Source organism: Myripristis murdjan, chromosome 22, assembly GCF_902150065.1.
Source record: "Myripristis murdjan chromosome 22, fMyrMur1.1, whole genome shotgun sequence".
In the NCBI taxonomy this organism is placed as follows: domain Eukaryota; kingdom Metazoa; phylum Chordata; class Actinopteri; order Holocentriformes; family Holocentridae; genus Myripristis; species Myripristis murdjan.
Window position 1 is genome coordinate 30854697 of NC_044001.1, and position 17266 is coordinate 30871962.

Below are 17266 nucleotides of genomic sequence, written 5' to 3' on the forward strand. Positions count from 1 at the left end.
CTAATATCTAATCTCTAAGAAAAGCGATATTGTTTTGTTAACCATGTATTTTAAGATTAATGACTTAAGATAGGGATCTTTCCAGTGATAGGTTATCTGCTTCTGTGGATGTTTCTTTTAATACTGTACAACAAAGAACGGCAGCACATACCCAGTAGCTTCTTCTGATTTCATGATTTCTCCAACTAAGATGATGATGTGCAGAAACAAGCAGGAATAATATAAAGGACAAGGGAACAGAGGCCGCTTCATAAAATATAAAAAGCACTGGTATTGTGACAGCTGTATTTTAGTTTTTTCCTTTGATTAATGTCTTATAAAACTATTCTTTGGGTTCTCTTAGGCAATACAAGTAAAGAGAATCTTTGCATTTAAAACATGTAACTCTAATCTTATTGACACCACATCCCATATGCACGGCGATCTGTGTTTCAGTTCTCCAGTGTTTCTCAAGTTTATTACGATTGGCACCCTGATGTTCTCAGACTGTCAGATTACTACAACTTTGTTGCACTGCATGTGTTCATCAAAAACAACTTGCTGACAACCAAGAAGGAATTGAGAGACACCGAGAAAGATGGATAGACACAAAGAGAATGTGTGAGTGTGAGAGAGAGATAGAGAGAGAAAAAAAAACAAAAAAACAAAAAGCCTAATCTAACTTGCAGCATGTTTCCACGGCTTTGCGGACAGATGAGCAAATTTCTTGTGAATGCTATCCTCTGCATCAAAGCGTGCTGTGTTCATTCAGTCTTAAAACAGGCCCTCTGTATCAATCAAAGCCCTGATGACCTACAACAGGATTAGGTTCTTAAAACAACATGCTGTCAGTGTCTTAACCCAACATACCTGAGCAGCAGGCCTCAGAACAGCAGGAGGGAAGGAGGGAGGAGAAGGAAAAAAATGAGGAGGAGTAAACTTCAAAAGGTTTGCATGTTTACAGAGAGTCCCTTGTTTCCCCTCTGGTGTCATCTACCCCCAACACACACACACACACACACACACACACAGAGTTGAAGTGAAGATGGGTATCCTGGCTGGGGGGTAGGGGGTGGTATTGCTATCAACCTCCATGAGATGACTTCTCCTCTGTCTGGAATCAGTTTCAGTTTTTAAATGTATACTATTTTGCTGTCAACAGAACCTCTCATATGAAAGCAAAGATAAAACAACAGCAACAATAAGAGGGGAAAATTCCATTTATTTTTGAATGGTTCTCTCTCTATTTCTCTCTCTCTCTCTCTCTCTCTCTCTCTCTCACACACACACACACACACACACACACACACACACACACTTCCAAACAAGCTAATTTTCCACTATCAACTCAATCAGTCACTATCATCTCACTTTTCACCCGTCTTTTCACGCCCCCATTCTTTCAGAGCCTCTCTCTAAGTGTCAAGGAACACTCAAGGGCTGCATTTGATGGAATGCAACACAGATCAGCTAAGTGGAACAATGCTTGAGTACAAAAAGTGCTAATAGCCAAGAGGATGAGCATGAGTTTCAATCAACAAAAGGAACCTTATTACAGAGAAGGTGCTGGTATATATAAACTCAGTCACCAAGACTCCAAAGTATGCAAAGACTAACTGACACTGGAGATGACTAAGTATATATGAGTTTCAAGAGGTTTGAGATTTCCCTTAATGTTACATGAGAAAGTACAGCCTATAAAATGCAGACTGAAGACATGGCAGGTTTGACATCAGTCAGAGGGAGACAGACAAAGAGAGAGAGAGAGAGAGAGAGAGAAAGATGACCAAAAAATGTATAAAGCTTTTTTGGATTGGATTAGTTTTCAGGACAGTGCAGAGTAACCATAAGGATTGTTGATACTTTACAATTCAATTTGTCAATACAATGTTTTGTTGTCACTGGGTGTAGAGAATATGAAACTTGAGAATCTAAAGAATCTAAAGTCCTTTCTATGGAGTGAGGCCTCTAAGTAAAATGACTGGTTTTGCTGGAAATGAAAGGCTACTTTCACTCATAGGAGTGGTGCAATCCAATCAGAACCTCAGTTTTTATTCCTCCCACCCCATATTTGATTGACTAGTCAGCCTGGCTAGGCTCATCAAAGAGTAGTGAGGAACAGTGGGGATTGCCCATTGATCTGAAGGTCCATAATTCCAAAACCCAAATAGTCCCAAAAATTTCCAATTGTACTGAAAGCCCATTAGTCCGATGGCCCGTTATCCTGAAAAACAAATGCCCATTATTCCAAAATGCCAACAGTCTGAAAAATGTCCAAATTTGGTTAAGTTTAGACAGGGGTTCCTCAGGTTACAGGTAGGGTAAACAGGGGAGGATGCATTTTTCTGCAGGGATGAAAAACCTGCCATAATGGTATTCACTGAACTCAACAGTGTACTTTTGAAACAGTGGACCTTCAGAGAACTGGGCAAGTGTTTTCTGGATAACAGGCAGTTGGACTAATGGGCTTTTGTTCCAAAGGGACATGTTTCAGACAGCTGGCGTTTTGGAATAATGGGCCACCGGATCAATGGCATGGCACCAAAACAGTAATCGTTATCTCGTTAGCACAGCTGCTAATTTTGTGCTGTACCTGAATGTGAATATAAGCCAATTTTACCTAAGATTTTTTTTTTTTTTTTTTTTTTTTTTTTTACCAAGCTTATGTTGTATCAGAAAAGGTAAGCCAGCAAAGGGCTTCAAACTAATATGGTAAGTTTTAGTTTTAGCTAAGCAAAATTATTAGCAATTGAGTTTTACAGCAATATTGGCTAGGAAAACATTAGCTAACATATTGTTGCAGCTAACATATTGTTGCACTGAGCAGCAAAGTTAAAATATCCTGTTTGTTGGAACAGAAAGAGCTGTGGGAACCAGCAAACAGGACATTTTAACTTTGCTGCTCAGGTGGTTGGTCTTACCAGGGTCCAGATAATATTGTTACACTACAAGGGGAACTGCTGGAATAGAATAAAATAAAAATGCAGCCCCTAAATCTGCAGTTCATTGCAGTTATTGACTTTTAGGAACTCTAAAAATCTTGGATGATGACGGTAGTACTAAAACATAATAATAAATAAAAGAGTCCATATCTGTGTTTACCATCTCTTTTAAACAGGACCTCTGTAATGTTAATGTGTAAGAGATTATGTACTTAATCTCCAAATTGGCCAAGGCAGAATCTCTCCTCTAACGTACCCCAACAAATACGAAGATTCAGATGGAAATACGATGAGATGCATGCTCTGGTAAAGATTACATTACCCCACCTAACCTTATGAAAGTAATCCCATCCAAATAGGGTTAAAGACAACCTAGTGGGCAATAGATCATTTGACTTCGTTCCCTGTTTTAGCAGCTTGACAGGAATTCCTTTCATGAGACTTTCATGAGACTGGAGTTGCTGTATTTCAGGCCCATATGAGTCCAATAAATATATTCTTTTCATTGAGCTCATCTTTCAAAACACATACATGCATACATACGTACACATACACGCCACAACCATTCACCTCAGCTCAGTACATCCTAATAGCATAGCAGCAACACAGATTCATACAGGTACAGGGATTGGTTGAAAAGGGTACTTACAGAACATACTGATCATTCAACCAAACCAAATGTTTGTTTGTTTTTTCATTGCCTCCCAAAAGTTCCAACACCAGTGTTATTTCAGTTGTTGTTGTGCACCGACGATATACATTGGAGTATAAGACAGCTTTCCCCTTTGTGGTTGTCCATGTCTTTCATTTCATTCATAACCCCATATGCTTTCAAAGTTACAGCCTGTTTTATTAACAGAAGTTATCCATGTGTCCCATCAAGCTTGCAAATTTGCCAAAGGAGCTCAACTGGGAGAGAAGCTGAACCCGCCCATGGCAGATGGCTACAGGAAGACTGGAATAATGTTACATTTCACTTTTCGCCCCTCCAGGATAGCACAGTATTTGGGAGGAAATGACCAAAAAGAGAAAAACTGTGAAGAACTTGAAAGCGCTTACACACAGCATTATTTTATTTCTGCGCCTGATGGAGATTTAAACTGGCAGTCACATTTCGCTTCCATCTTCTCCTCTTGTTATGACCTCATGACCTCTGGATGTTAATACTCCTTTGCCTCTTTAAGTTCCATCTGAAACGCTTGTTCTGGGGGATTATCGCCACAGCCCAAGCCATTATTGGGTGGCCTTACAGAGTGAAACAGACTCCAGTCTCCTTTGCACAGGATCCAAGGCAGTACATCCACCTTGTAATGCAGTTCCGGCGAGAACTCTGTACTGATCAAATTTGGTGCCCCCGCTCCTTTTCCCCGTGTTATCAATCTCATTTGGTCATCATAGCAACAGTGCTGTGCTGCTAACGTAGTGCTGTCATATGACAGCATGGAGCGGATGCAGAATCTGGCTGACGGCTTGTAGATGTCCAGGCGTTCTTTAGGTCCACTTGCGTCTCTCCAGCGGTAGGTCTTGTCGAGCTTTGCATCCAGGATGTTGACAGCGCTGTAAACAGCCTCAGAAGGGTAGGAGCAGGGGCAGCTGGGGAGCTCTGTGAGCACTTGGTGCAGATACTTCTGGAGGAAGTCGTTCTTGCAGCTTAACCACTTCTCACAGCTGTCCACATCTGAAGGGAATCAATTGCAGGAGGTTAGAATTCATCAAGCACAAATCTCTTGCACTACACCTGGGTGAACTTACATTCAGTAAAGACTTTTCTCGGACTGGTTGACCTATAGTTTATCTTACACAAGATAACAAAAACGTTCATCTTGCACTCTGGGTGGATGCTCATTTAAACAATTTCCATCAGTAAAAGACCACATTTGTGCAGGTGGATTCTGTCACTCAGCAACACACACCCCTTCCAGCAGTGCACCACGTAGCATTCCAAGTTGGAGTGGAGCAAAACTAATTGAGGCGATTTACAAACTATTCCAGGTGACAGATATGATTCAGGAAAGATGAAAAAGAATCAGATTGTTACTTTCACGTCTACACTAACAAATCATTGGTCTAACCAGTAAATTAAATGGTTGTGGCTAGTTGTGGTCTAAAGAATAGTTATTTTCATTGTGACGATTGCGGTAACACCATTTAGCTTTGGCTGTAAAAATGCTTTGTGGACCTAGGACTTAATACTAGGCACCAAGGTACTCATTGGTGGTCCCTAGCTTGTAAAATGGCTGTACATTAGTAATCTATGATGATATTATATTATGATATTTGCCCTACCTGCATCTCTTTATTGCAAAAGTGGATAGCCATGGTTTTATATTAAAGGCTATCATTAAAAAATCATGTACTGTTTTTCTTGAAGTGCTCATTCAAAAGTGACAAAAAAAACGTAATAACAGCAAAATTTTCAGTGACTGCTTCTTCTGTTGGGCTAGGCTTTTAATACAAAGAATGAAAAATATGAAAATATGAAAAAGTTTCAATTCCAAACAAAAAAGACACCATCATCAGTGTGTGATTTTAATGAAAACCCAAACAAACCAAATGTTCGTGCTCTCATTGTTCACATCATGATCTCTCTTTCTCCAGGAAATATTTTGGATGCAATAGAGGTATCAATTCTCAGGTGGATTAAGACTCAGGATGGCTTTGATTACCAAAAGAAGAGTGCCAGTTGGGTAAAAAGCGAGTCCAAATCTTTTTCTTTGAACTCTACAATCCATCTCTGAAATATGAAATGGTAACACAGAAAGGGGGTTAGACTGCCTAACCAAGGACTGATCAATGCAACAACAACAAAAAATAAGGCTGTGGTCAAATTAAAACCTATTCTCTCTGTTTTCCATAGTGGACAGGGGGTTGAGAGAGAGCAGAAAAATGTCAGACACTATATCGTGTTCTCCTTTCCTGGTGTATTCTTTGTTATGTTTGCAGAGTGAAAAGAACTATCATGTTCACCAGCCAGCGCTTAGCGGCAGGAGAGCAATAAAACAAAAACTAAAAAGCAATTCAAACATTTCTGGGAAGAATGGTTGGTGTTTCATAGTGCCTTTGACAGCCTCAGCGGAACACTCCTTTAAGCATGCAGGGAGGGGGGAGCTTTCTAAATATCCAAACCAGACACTCACGCTCTTTGTAATTGATTCATTTAACCCGCACAATGAAGCACACTATTAGAAACACTGCCTATCTAAGAAACATAGAGTATGGCATGTTGACTGTAGATGTGTGGCTACATGGAACAGGCATGATAATGTACCCCCACCCCACCTCACCCCCATCCCTCTGGGCCCACCTCTCGACACAAACACACACACACACACACACACACACACACACACACACACACACATACACACACACTCCCTACATACTAGTGTCTAGAGAGTCAGTGCTGTTGGTTGTCTGGGTGGGTGTCAGCTCAGTCACTGCCTCCACGGTGTCTACAAGGCAGAGGGAGAAAGATGCTTTCATTATCTTATCTTCAAAAATTTGAAATGCAGACATGTACACACATACACACATACCAACACACACATTAGTCAGCTGGATTATGCACATACATATGCCAGCAGAAGCAGGTCTAGTGTGTACAAGTGGACTGAGCGGCAGGGCAGATGGCAGTGAAAGTCCAAACACACTCATCAACACTGGCTCTGCACTTGTGTGTGGTTGTACTGCTTCTATCACACAGTAATCAGAGACAGACTTGTCTTATTTTTAAATTGAATCACACCTATTCCAGTAGTCTGGCAACTTATCTAACATTTGAACTGAAAGAGTGTGAGTGAGGATAGTTTTTGCCATGTTAGCAAGTGCTTAGGAACTGGGTTTTCGGTTGAAGGAAAACACAGAGTGTAAAAAAAATCTCTATCTTTAAGGACCATACACACTGTTCTAACTTAAAAATTCATATTAAAAATGTTTATACAGCTGCTAGGATTCCATTCTTTCAATGCAATATATCAAGTTGTATAAGTGAAGTAACTAATAATTATTTGTTAACTCAACTTCACTCTCTGGTTTAAAAGAAACAAAGATTTCATATCACCCTAAAGAAAAAAAATTATGCTCAGTGGGACGCACCTGAATCAAAATCCACATTCAGCAGGTAACAATGAATTGCTTTCTGATGAAGGAATTTTTGTTCCAGGTAATTCATATAATAGTCTCAAAAGCTGGGTTTGCTTGTGAAGGATATCACATCTTTGACTGTCTTCTACATACAAGTTTTTAGTTCAAAGTAGCTTAACCACAGATAATATATAACAAATCGCATAGCAGGTGGAGGTACAGCAAAAGAATAGACAATAACAGTAATGGTTCACAAATAATGTAAACCCATCCTTAAACTTAATAATTCAATACAAAGAGCACATGATAAACAATACACATCCAGACCAAATGACTAAATAGGGAACATGAGCTAAACAACAATGAATTGGGCTAAGTAAATGTCTGTTGCCCAAGAGCACATTGGTCACCAGAGAGACAGAAGTCTGCCAATTTTTTTCACTATATTTATAATATTATAATATTATATTATTCACTATATTACTTTTGATTTACAGAATGGCTAGTCATTAGAGAGGGTTTCGTAAACCTATATAGTTTTAATAAGGAAGAATTTCAAGTTTTTATATTTCTTTGTGGTTAAAAAAACAAAACAAAACAAAAAAAAACATCCACTGAGTCACGCCCACTTTTTCCCAAATTTGAATCGAAATAATTTTGTCATGGAACAAATATAAACCCAAATATAAACAGTTGTGCTTCCGCACAGCCCTAATGCTTTGATTCAAATAAATGGTAATTTCTCATTTTAATGTTTTAACATCAATAAACTTGGAATTATTAGTTTCCTTTTTTCCTTTTTTCTCTTTTTTTTTAATTTTATGCAACAACTTCCAAGATTGAGTTGAATGAACACTGAAAATTCTCATACAGTCAAGACAATGAATGATTTTAAGTTCAAGAAAACTTAAACAGTTGAGTTTGATATTCAAAACGAATCATGGTACATTAAGTTAAAGATAAGAAACAAGTGGAAATAACTAAAGAGGGGTGTTATTTTTTGCAGTCAACAACCTACATTTTCAATGCTTCCCCTGCATTTCATTAAATCGTTCAGTGTTACTAAAGATTTCACAACATATAATCCAAATCCCTCAATTTTCAAATTTGGATTTCAGATGGAACACCACCTTAAAATGTTGTGTTCTTCATCACCATTCATAAACCACAGAGTTAATAACTGGCTGTGCAAAGTGAATGTTTCTCCAAGGACTATTTTCCAGAGAAGAGGCCATTTCACACCACCAAATTTCAAAAGGTCATCAAAAACACAAAAGTTCAACTTTATTATGGTGATGGAATACTGGTGTGGAGAAAGTTTGAGGTTTCTGAGAGGTCATTTTCATATCGTAGTGGAATGAAGGGAAACCAATGGTTGGATAAAAGGCAGAGAAAATGATATCATCTAAAATGCGACTGCTTGCTTTGGAAAAGATTTGCAGAAATGTTAAATATATACATTTTGTGGACATTTTGTGAAACATCCAAAATCACTATGTATAAGTTATTTAAACTCCCGGTCAGTGTTACAATCTTATTTTTCTTAAAACAAGGTAAAAAATCTGCCAGTAGGGTGAGATAATACCACTTCTTTGCAATGCAATTAGACTTCTTTCAGGACTTTTTATGTACAAGTATAAATTAGGGCTGTAGTCAACCAAAGAAAATCTTGGTCGACTAAAGTCCTAAAATTTCGACCAAAAGTCGACTAATTGGGAGCCGGGGGGAATACAAAAAAAAAAAAATCATTTTTGTGTTTGAATGATATAGGAGGCTTAACATCCAGCATGGTCTGGGTGTATCTGGGAGAAGCTGCCGTCGTCATGGGTGTGTGCACCTGCAGTTATAAAACGATTAATAGACTAAAACTTTGAAATATGCCAATTCTGATATGTTTATACTCAAAACTGACGGAGCAACCTAACACAGACATGTTAGCTTACCGTTTTAGGTGATATGCCATGGTGGTCGTTGAGCTGTGATACGCAAACTGTTGTTTGCAAAGTTTGCATTTGACTTTTTTGCTATCTATTTTGGTAAAATGCTGCCACACTGACAACATCTTTGACATGGTAGAGGACTAAATGTTCATTAAATGTTCTTAATTAAGCAAATATTCGGAAAATCAGGCCTAATTTTTTCTTCAGTTCAGAACATACCGGCCTACCTGTCTGTCTCTGCCAGTGGGTTGGGCTAATCCAAAATTGTGAAAACAAGGGGGGTGTTCTCAAGACAGACTGTTACCTGTGAAACAGGGTGTTCTGAAAACACCCCCATTAGCACTTACTCCTGATAAAATTAACATGGCAAATAATCAACCAATCAGATTCTGGTCGACCAATCAACTAGCAGACTATAGCTCTAGTATAAATATGTTGAAACGAGGCAGAATAAGGCAGATCAGCACACTAGAATCAAGAAAATGACAGTTGATGATATCACCAAGATTCACACTGCTTACCAGCACAACTCTCAAGGTCGCATGTGCGTGACTCTGTCGCTGTGCATGCATAGCCACAGGAACGAATGCGCTTCTGGGTGCCGTGGCCACAGGTAATGCTGCATGGTGACCAATCGCTCCACTCCTCCTCATATTCTGAGAAAGGCGGGATGAGAGATGGATGAAGGAAGGCAGGGAGAGAAAGCACAGAGGGGAGAAAAGGAAAAGCAAAAAGCAATATATTAAAGGCCAGGCTTTGAAGTTGGCCTTGTGAATTCCTCACCCAGCTGGTGTATGTGTGTTATGCAATTAAGGAGCGGCTGAAAAGGACCAGGGAAACAACAGCGTGGGACCTCTGAGACATGCTCCTCTGTATTTAAACAACACCTCCAGGAGAGGAGGAACAGTGGGTGAATTTCAAAAGGCTCGAGTGAAAGTTGTCCTGTTGTAGTCGGCATGACATTTTGCAACATGAGGTTCAAAACAACAATGGATGAAGAAGTGAAGAAAACTTTTAACTCCTGGCAGTTAGGCTTACTGTGTATCAGTTAATTAGACATAGTAAGGGAAACTTTGCATTCTTACCTGTTATAACCTGATATTTAGTCTGGAGAAAAGCATACCAGTAACTTAAACCCCTGCCCCAGAGATTTGGAACTATTCCACTCCAACCTGTTTCCACATAGAAGTTAATGATGCACTGCAACTAAATGAATATTGCATACTTTTCAGGAAAGTCATAATCGCACTAATGATCAGGCAGGAAGAACGGCCAGCTGGCATTTGTGTGTGAGTGTAAAGAGAGAGTCTGAGCACATGAAACTATGTCTCTGTGTGTGTATGCATTTGTCTTCAGTTTGTGATACATATGTCAGCGGCAAGCTCAGACAGAGTACATTAGTCTGTGCCAACACAAACAGTGTTGCAGGACAGCAAAATGCCCAACAGGCACTCTCTCTAATCTCAAGTGCCAATTCATTCCCTCCTCCAGATCCCCTGCCTGACATATATCTCACCACCATTCACATAATTGTGGGTAATTCAGGAAATGGGAAGAGAGAGAAGACATAGAACAACACTTACAGCTACGCTAGTTTAGACTTTTACGCAGAAATCCAGCTGTATAATCATCCTAAATAATTAAGTGTGGCAGCATCCCCAAACTGAGATACTGTAGATTTATCCTGTTTAAATCCTGGTGTATATGGTCATTAGAAGAAAATCATCTTTACACACAAAACATGAAGAAAACTTAGAACATAATAAGTTTAAAAGAACTGAGCAAACTCTTCATCCAGAAAAAGCTGGAGTCAGCAGGTTTTCTTTTGCCTCTCTCATCCCTTTGGGTTACTAACATCACCTGAGGTGATTTCTGCATATTTGCAATCAAAGTTCCCGGACATTTACCTCTCATTGTCATTTAGAGCTGTTAGCATGCAAAGGTATCAAGTGCTTTGTGATAAGGTATTAATGAATGAATGAATGAATGAATGAATGAATGAATGAGCACCTTTCATGCAGCTCAAAGTGCTTAACACTTCAATAAAAACAAAACACAAATTTAAAACTGTGCACAAGAACACACAAAAGCTAACACTAATTTAAAACCATTCACAAGATAAACACGGAAACATAGAAACACACACACACACACACACAAACACACACAAAGTAAGAGTAAGGGGCTACTCACATTAGCCCATTCGTGCTGTGCCCAAGCACGTTTAACTCCACAATCCAGATTATTTGACTAGTGTGAGCGCTCTGTTCCGTGCGTCAGTACAGTACACTTCCTCCGCTCTGGCACGGTTGGAGGAGGTGTACTTCAGCATGGTACGGGCGTTCATGCATGAGCACATGCATAGTCATGCGCGCAGCATGCGAACATGTATATGCTGTAAATCATGCGACCGTCCCTCCCCGTTTCCTCCTGCCTCCGCAAAGTTGTTTTATGCGTGCAGCGCGATTAACTGCAAATCGCCGCCTCTTGCGATCAATTATCAACCATGTTGTCTGTGTCGCTGTCCATCGCGCTGCTGTAACCGTATATAAACAAAAGTCGATTTTTGATGATGTCGGGCCATGTGTGCCGTATTTCAATGTGATGACGTGCGTACCGGAGGCAATTGCGCTTAAGCGTGGTTGGGCTTTGGGTAATGTGAGTGCAGGCCAGCAGGAGACTGGGGAGGGGCGGCATTTGTGCTTCAGCACGATACAGAGCAACTGGGCCTAATGTGAGTGGGCCCTTAAATGCAGTGCTGGGGTAACATAATGGGACTTTGGGATATGGAAAAAAGAGACGGGCTCATCTTGTTTGCTTCTATATTGCTTCAAGCTGTGACTTTTTCTTGGCTGCACTGCCACAGGTTTAGCCATATTAAGCTACTGTAATGGCTGACATCAAAGGCTGAGGCCTATAGTAAGAACAAGGGACGACTAGGTAGAGACACAGAAGGAGAACAGAGCAAGAAGACATTCAAACCTTTGAATTTCCTACATACAACAGTGTGTTATGGTATGCTGACCGGGATTCACCATTGCAAGAAGCAATTCACACCCCCTTGTACATGGGAATGTCCTATGTAAGGGCCCTGCCAATTACCCAAAAGTACCCCAAAGAACTCAGCTACCCAATTTACCCTGAAGTGCCCAAAAGTGGTCAAACAGTTACTGCAAAGTTACCCAAAATGCCCAAAAGTGCCTGAACAATTCTAAAAGCACCCCAAAATACTCAAAAGTAGTTTGGGAAACTGTTGGGGCACTTTTGGTTACATTTGAGTAACTGTTTTTGTACTTTGAACTGTTTGTGTCCAAACAGTCTCACAAAGTAGTTTTGGACACTTAGGGCCCTATCTTGTGCCACCCGCTATCCGCTGCCACTACCCGCTACCCGCAAATTGCGGATTTAGGAACTTCCGCTATCCCTATACAGTATCTTGTGCCACCCGCTACCCGCTCTCCGTTATGCCGACTGCATCATTTGCTCCTGGAGGTGCGTCGTGGGCATGTTTCATGCGCTATCCCTAAAGTTGCTATCTTGCGCACACACTTAAGGGATAGCGGATAGCGGGTGGTCCTGACCACCCGCTATCCGCTATCCCTAAAGTTTGGGCTGTTACGAGAGCGCGCCCAGGCGGCTTCAATGCACGCCCCGACGGAGCCTCGCCACGCACACGGTCGGACTGATACCGGGACGCCGCCGGAATGGACTGAGTATATTACTCATATAGACTGTTTAGAGGAAAGACTGTTTTAATTGGACACTTACGCCAGCACGTTTTATTGTTTTATCATAAGCCAGCAGCTGTGCTATATTTTTATTTTTAATATTTTATTTGCCCAATCTACCTTGTCAATAAATTAGTTTACACATAGACACACCTCTGCCTCTTGTGTGTGTGTGGTGTGACCCGGGGATTTTACTCAATCAGTACAACCTTGTGACACGTCCACTTGGACACATGTGGCTCCACCTCCCGAATTAACTCGCCTATAATATAATATATAATATGTATATAAAGCCAACTTGCTTTAGCCTCAGTAGAAGCCCTGAGAAAATCTACCTCCCTCTCTCCATCGCGGGTTTAGGATTTAGGATTTAGGATAGCGCAGCCTGCCCTTAAAGGCAATGGCACCTGGCACATTGATTGGTTTAACTGGCGTAATGCCCAAAACATGCCTATGCATAATATAGCGGGTAGCGGAGGTGTTTTGCGGATAGCGGGAGGTGCACAAGATAGCAACTTTTACGGGGGAACGCCTCTTCCCACATCCTAAATCCGCAAATAGCGGGTTTAGGGAGTCTGGCGCAAGATAGGGCCCTTAGGGCCCACTCACATTGGCAAGTTTGAGTGGCCGCGGCCAGTGCCGGCCGGTGCCGACGCGGTGCCGGCCAGCACCAGGTCTGCCGGATCTCCGCACACAGACTGCTGTACTTTCATTATAAACCAACTTTTGTTTATACGCGGTTGCAGCAGCACAACGGACAATGACACACACAACATGGTTGATTACTGATTGCGCAACGTGGCCATTCGCCGGTAATCAAGCTGCGCACATTAAACAATTTTGCAGAGGCAGGAGGAAAGTTGCATGATTTACGTCCGCGTGCGTGACCGTGCATGTGCTCGTGTATGCGCCCGTACCGCGCTGAAGCACACCCCCTCCAACCGTGCCAGAGCGGGGGAAGTGTACTGTATTCAAGCACGATACGGAGCGATCACACTGGTCAAAGAATCCGGATTTTAGGGGCAATCGTGCTTGGGCGCGGATCAAACTTGCCAGTGTGAGTGGCCTCTTAGGGGTACTTCTAGGTAACAGTTTGTGCACTTTTAGGCATTCTGGGTTACCTTTGGGTAATTGAGCACTTTTGGGCATTTTGGGACACTCTGGGATAACTGTTGGGAGGTGTCTGGGGTACTTTTGATTATTTGTTGGGTACTTCTGGGTCATTAGTAAGGCCACTACCATTCACAATTGGACGCCACTTGTGTTTGCTATTGTATGTCCGTATTCGCAACTCTATGGACTGTTACCTTGTAATGTTTTTTTCTGTTCAATATGGTGTCTGCTATGACACTCAAGACCTTGTACACCTGATTCTGTGAACATGTGTTAGTTTTTGTGTAATGTTGTGTAAGAAGAACAAAGCCTTATGGATGTGACTGGCTTCATAGCAAATCCGTAAGTGCTGGTCTGAGTTGAAGTTGTAGCTCCTTCCCTTCCGTTAGGGGAACAAGGTTAAATTTATAATTCAAAACCCAGAATGGTCTTCCTAGGTATTTTGCATTTCCTTTAAATGGCACCTCTCTTAAGTTAATTCAATGAACACCTGGAATTTTGTCAACCAGCCAGGTTCCTCCTCATCTCGGACAGGCTTCTGTCTTTTGGGACTGATACTGAACCACTGTGGTCAGTGGTTGGGCAAGCAACCACTGACCACATACAAAACAAAGCAGAAAGTGACTTGTTACTCCACAATATCACTGATTACCAAGCTGGTTGATGGATCAATGGATCTCATTTTTTATACCTTTAGGAGAATCTATTTTTTTGATCAATTACTATCAACATGCCCAAGAGCATATTCGAACAGATTCAGTTTCATGTGGCTTGCATAATGTTGTCATGTCTGATGTTGGCACAGATGCATCATGAGCATCTGCTGGATGGAAAACAACAATCAAATGGAACATGAGATAAAATGATGCTGGCAATGTTATACAGAATTAATGTTAATACTATAATGGTATTTTTATATGGGATAAGTAGTAATGCAGCAACACACACACACGCGCGTATGTATATCAGTTATATTATATTATTATAGTCATGTTATTTTACATATGTTTATTCCATATATGTGATAGTTAAATAAATGTCCATGGTTGCCCTCAGTTTGTCATAAGTGCTTCAGTGTTTTCTTTGTTTTATTTTTGTTTTTTGTTTGTTTGAGTGTGTGCACCTTGTGAAATGTGTGCATGTGTGTGTGTGCATGTTTGTGTGTGTGTGAGAGAGAGTGTGTGTGTGCGTGTGTGTGTGTGTGTCATGTTTAGCATGTTTATGTAGTGGGCCTTGAAAGAGTTGATCCTGTCATAAATCATGTCATCAAAGAGAGAGTCTGAGTGTGTGTGTGTGTGTGTGTGTGTGTGTGTGTGTGTGTACACGTGTGCATATGCGTGTGTGTGTGTGTGTGTGTGTGTGTGTGTGCGTGCGTGCGTGTGTATGTGTGTCAAGAACAGGGTGCCCATGCTCCCAACTCAGACAGGCAAGTCAAAAGAACAAAAACATCCTCAGAAAGCTTGCCAACATGCCGTGGCCTATTTGACTCCCACCCTCTCCACACACACACTCTCACACACACACACACACGCACACACACACACACACACACACACACACACACACACACACACACACACTGATAAGAGTCCAAACACTCAGACCTTTTTACACAAGCTGAAAGCTCTACAGTGCACAAAGCATTCACTGAGAAACTTTATCTCACCATTGTCTTGGGGAGTTGGGGGTGGTGATGGGTGGGGAGGTGGGGATTGCATCCGCTCTCTGAAATGTTTTCAAAGTGTTCTTTTATAAGAGGTTCTCAAGCAGACCTTCAAGGCGTCTACACTTACCTCCCCCAGCCATGCATGTTTTGAAAGAGTAACCCTAATGTGTCACACGGATGGGCGGAAGTTTGCTTTGGGAGTTTATGCAAACTAAGACTTAATTTCGTTATGGTGCTATAATTAGAATGACCTCAGGAACAAACTAATAAGATAACGCATTGTCAAAATCAAAACTGATAGCCTATAACAACAGGACTTTATATGTATTGGCTAGTGTCTAGCTAGTCTTTCTTTCTTTCTTTCTTTCTTTCTTTCTTTCCATCTTTCTCCCTCTACCTGAATACAAGGCAACTCAGATGCATTGTTTTCTTATGGGTTGATCATTTTTTTCTGCCCTTGGATTTATGGAAATCTTTCACAACCAACTGTATTCCCAGTTGTCTAATAGCATGTCATGAAATAGCAGGTAATCACAGGTGTTCTTAATGCCATTAATTAAGGTTCAGTTTCATGTAAGTGCAGCAGAGCCTGTCTAGTGAGTCAGCAGGAACAAGACATGGACCCTGCCTCTGTGAGACGTAAGCAGTACAGAACTTTAATCAGTGTCATTAGAAACACCTGTGTTTGCCTGCTGTTTCATGTCAAAATGGCTGCTATCAAAAAGGCCTAAAAGCCTCAGAATTCAGATTGTCATTTATCTCTGATTTGTCAACATTTTCAAGATTTCCAGATCAAAAATATCAATCATCTGTGGGAGAAGGAAATATGTTTTGTCTTCAAAATAATTAATGACCTTTGAGCATTTGTTTGAATATGAGATAAAAAGAAGAGCATGTTTTTTTAGAATCTGTACATGATCAGTGGTGTTCTTAAAACAAACTGCTAACAGTTACTAGGTGGGTAGCTAACCATGTTGACCCATCCCACATGACCAGAGCTGTAGTGATTATCATCCTCTTGACACTTTTGTGTTGTTCTTGAACAAAGACAACAGATTGGCCAAAGAAAGAGACATGGTAGTAGCTGACCACTTATTTTTAATAGCTCATCATCAAGCTAGAATGATTCTACTGGGAAATTTATTAGCAACCAGTTACATATTTAACGTGTGCATTAGCTGGTTAGACAGCCCAAATGTCGCAGCAGATGCCCCTTTGCAAAAATCTCACATGTGATTTCAGAACAGATGTACTTTCTGGAGATTTACCGCATGAAGCAAAAACAGTAATATGTCATGACATGTGAAAATATGAACAAAATGTGAAACTGTGTGAAAAAATTACTTTTCACTAAAGAGGATGGCAATGGCAAGACCGGAAAGAATGTCAGATACCAGTGTAATATAATCATTAGTGGGGTTAAAGTCCCTGTGTGCATAACAAGGCATCCCTACGTCCATAAAGGCATCCTTATGTATGTAACAAGCAGAGTAGACGTGCGTTGGCATTCACCTATGTAAGCGCACATTACTATCTCAATAATGTGCCCTTAAAATCACAATGAAAACTCCATCACTGATATCAGACCTGATTTTTGTTGCTCAGTCACTTTCAACTGCCCCAAGATACCAATGCGCCAACAATATGCCTGACCACACCTCATTTCAAGACCAATGGGAGCTGCTATGGGAAAATACGTAAAGGGATCTCAGGAAAATAGAATCACAGTTCAGGAGCTATTGTCCACAACGTAAAGTTGCTTTTTATAGCACTGCCACCTGGCTGAATTTTTATTCCTTAAGTAACAGGAGTGTT

At 40.9% G+C, this 17266-nt stretch overlaps 1 protein-coding gene across 1 annotated transcript in view; it reads right to left on the bottom strand.

Annotated features, from left to right (window-relative positions):
• Nucleotides 1–1328: 1328 nt before the first annotated feature.
• The window catches only part of ism2a (isthmin 2a), a 34773-nt gene continuing 18835 nt past the window's right edge, over nt 1329–17266 (bottom strand). The window contains exons 4-6 of the mRNA XM_030081796.1: nt 9466–9600; nt 6305–6373; nt 1329–4599 (exon numbers count right to left, since the gene is read on the bottom strand). Coding sequence (XP_029937656.1) covers nt 4082–4599; nt 6305–6373; nt 9466–9600 — 722 coding nt within the window. The 3' untranslated portion in view covers nt 1329–4081. The remainder of the gene's footprint in view (nt 4600–6304; nt 6374–9465; nt 9601–17266) is intronic.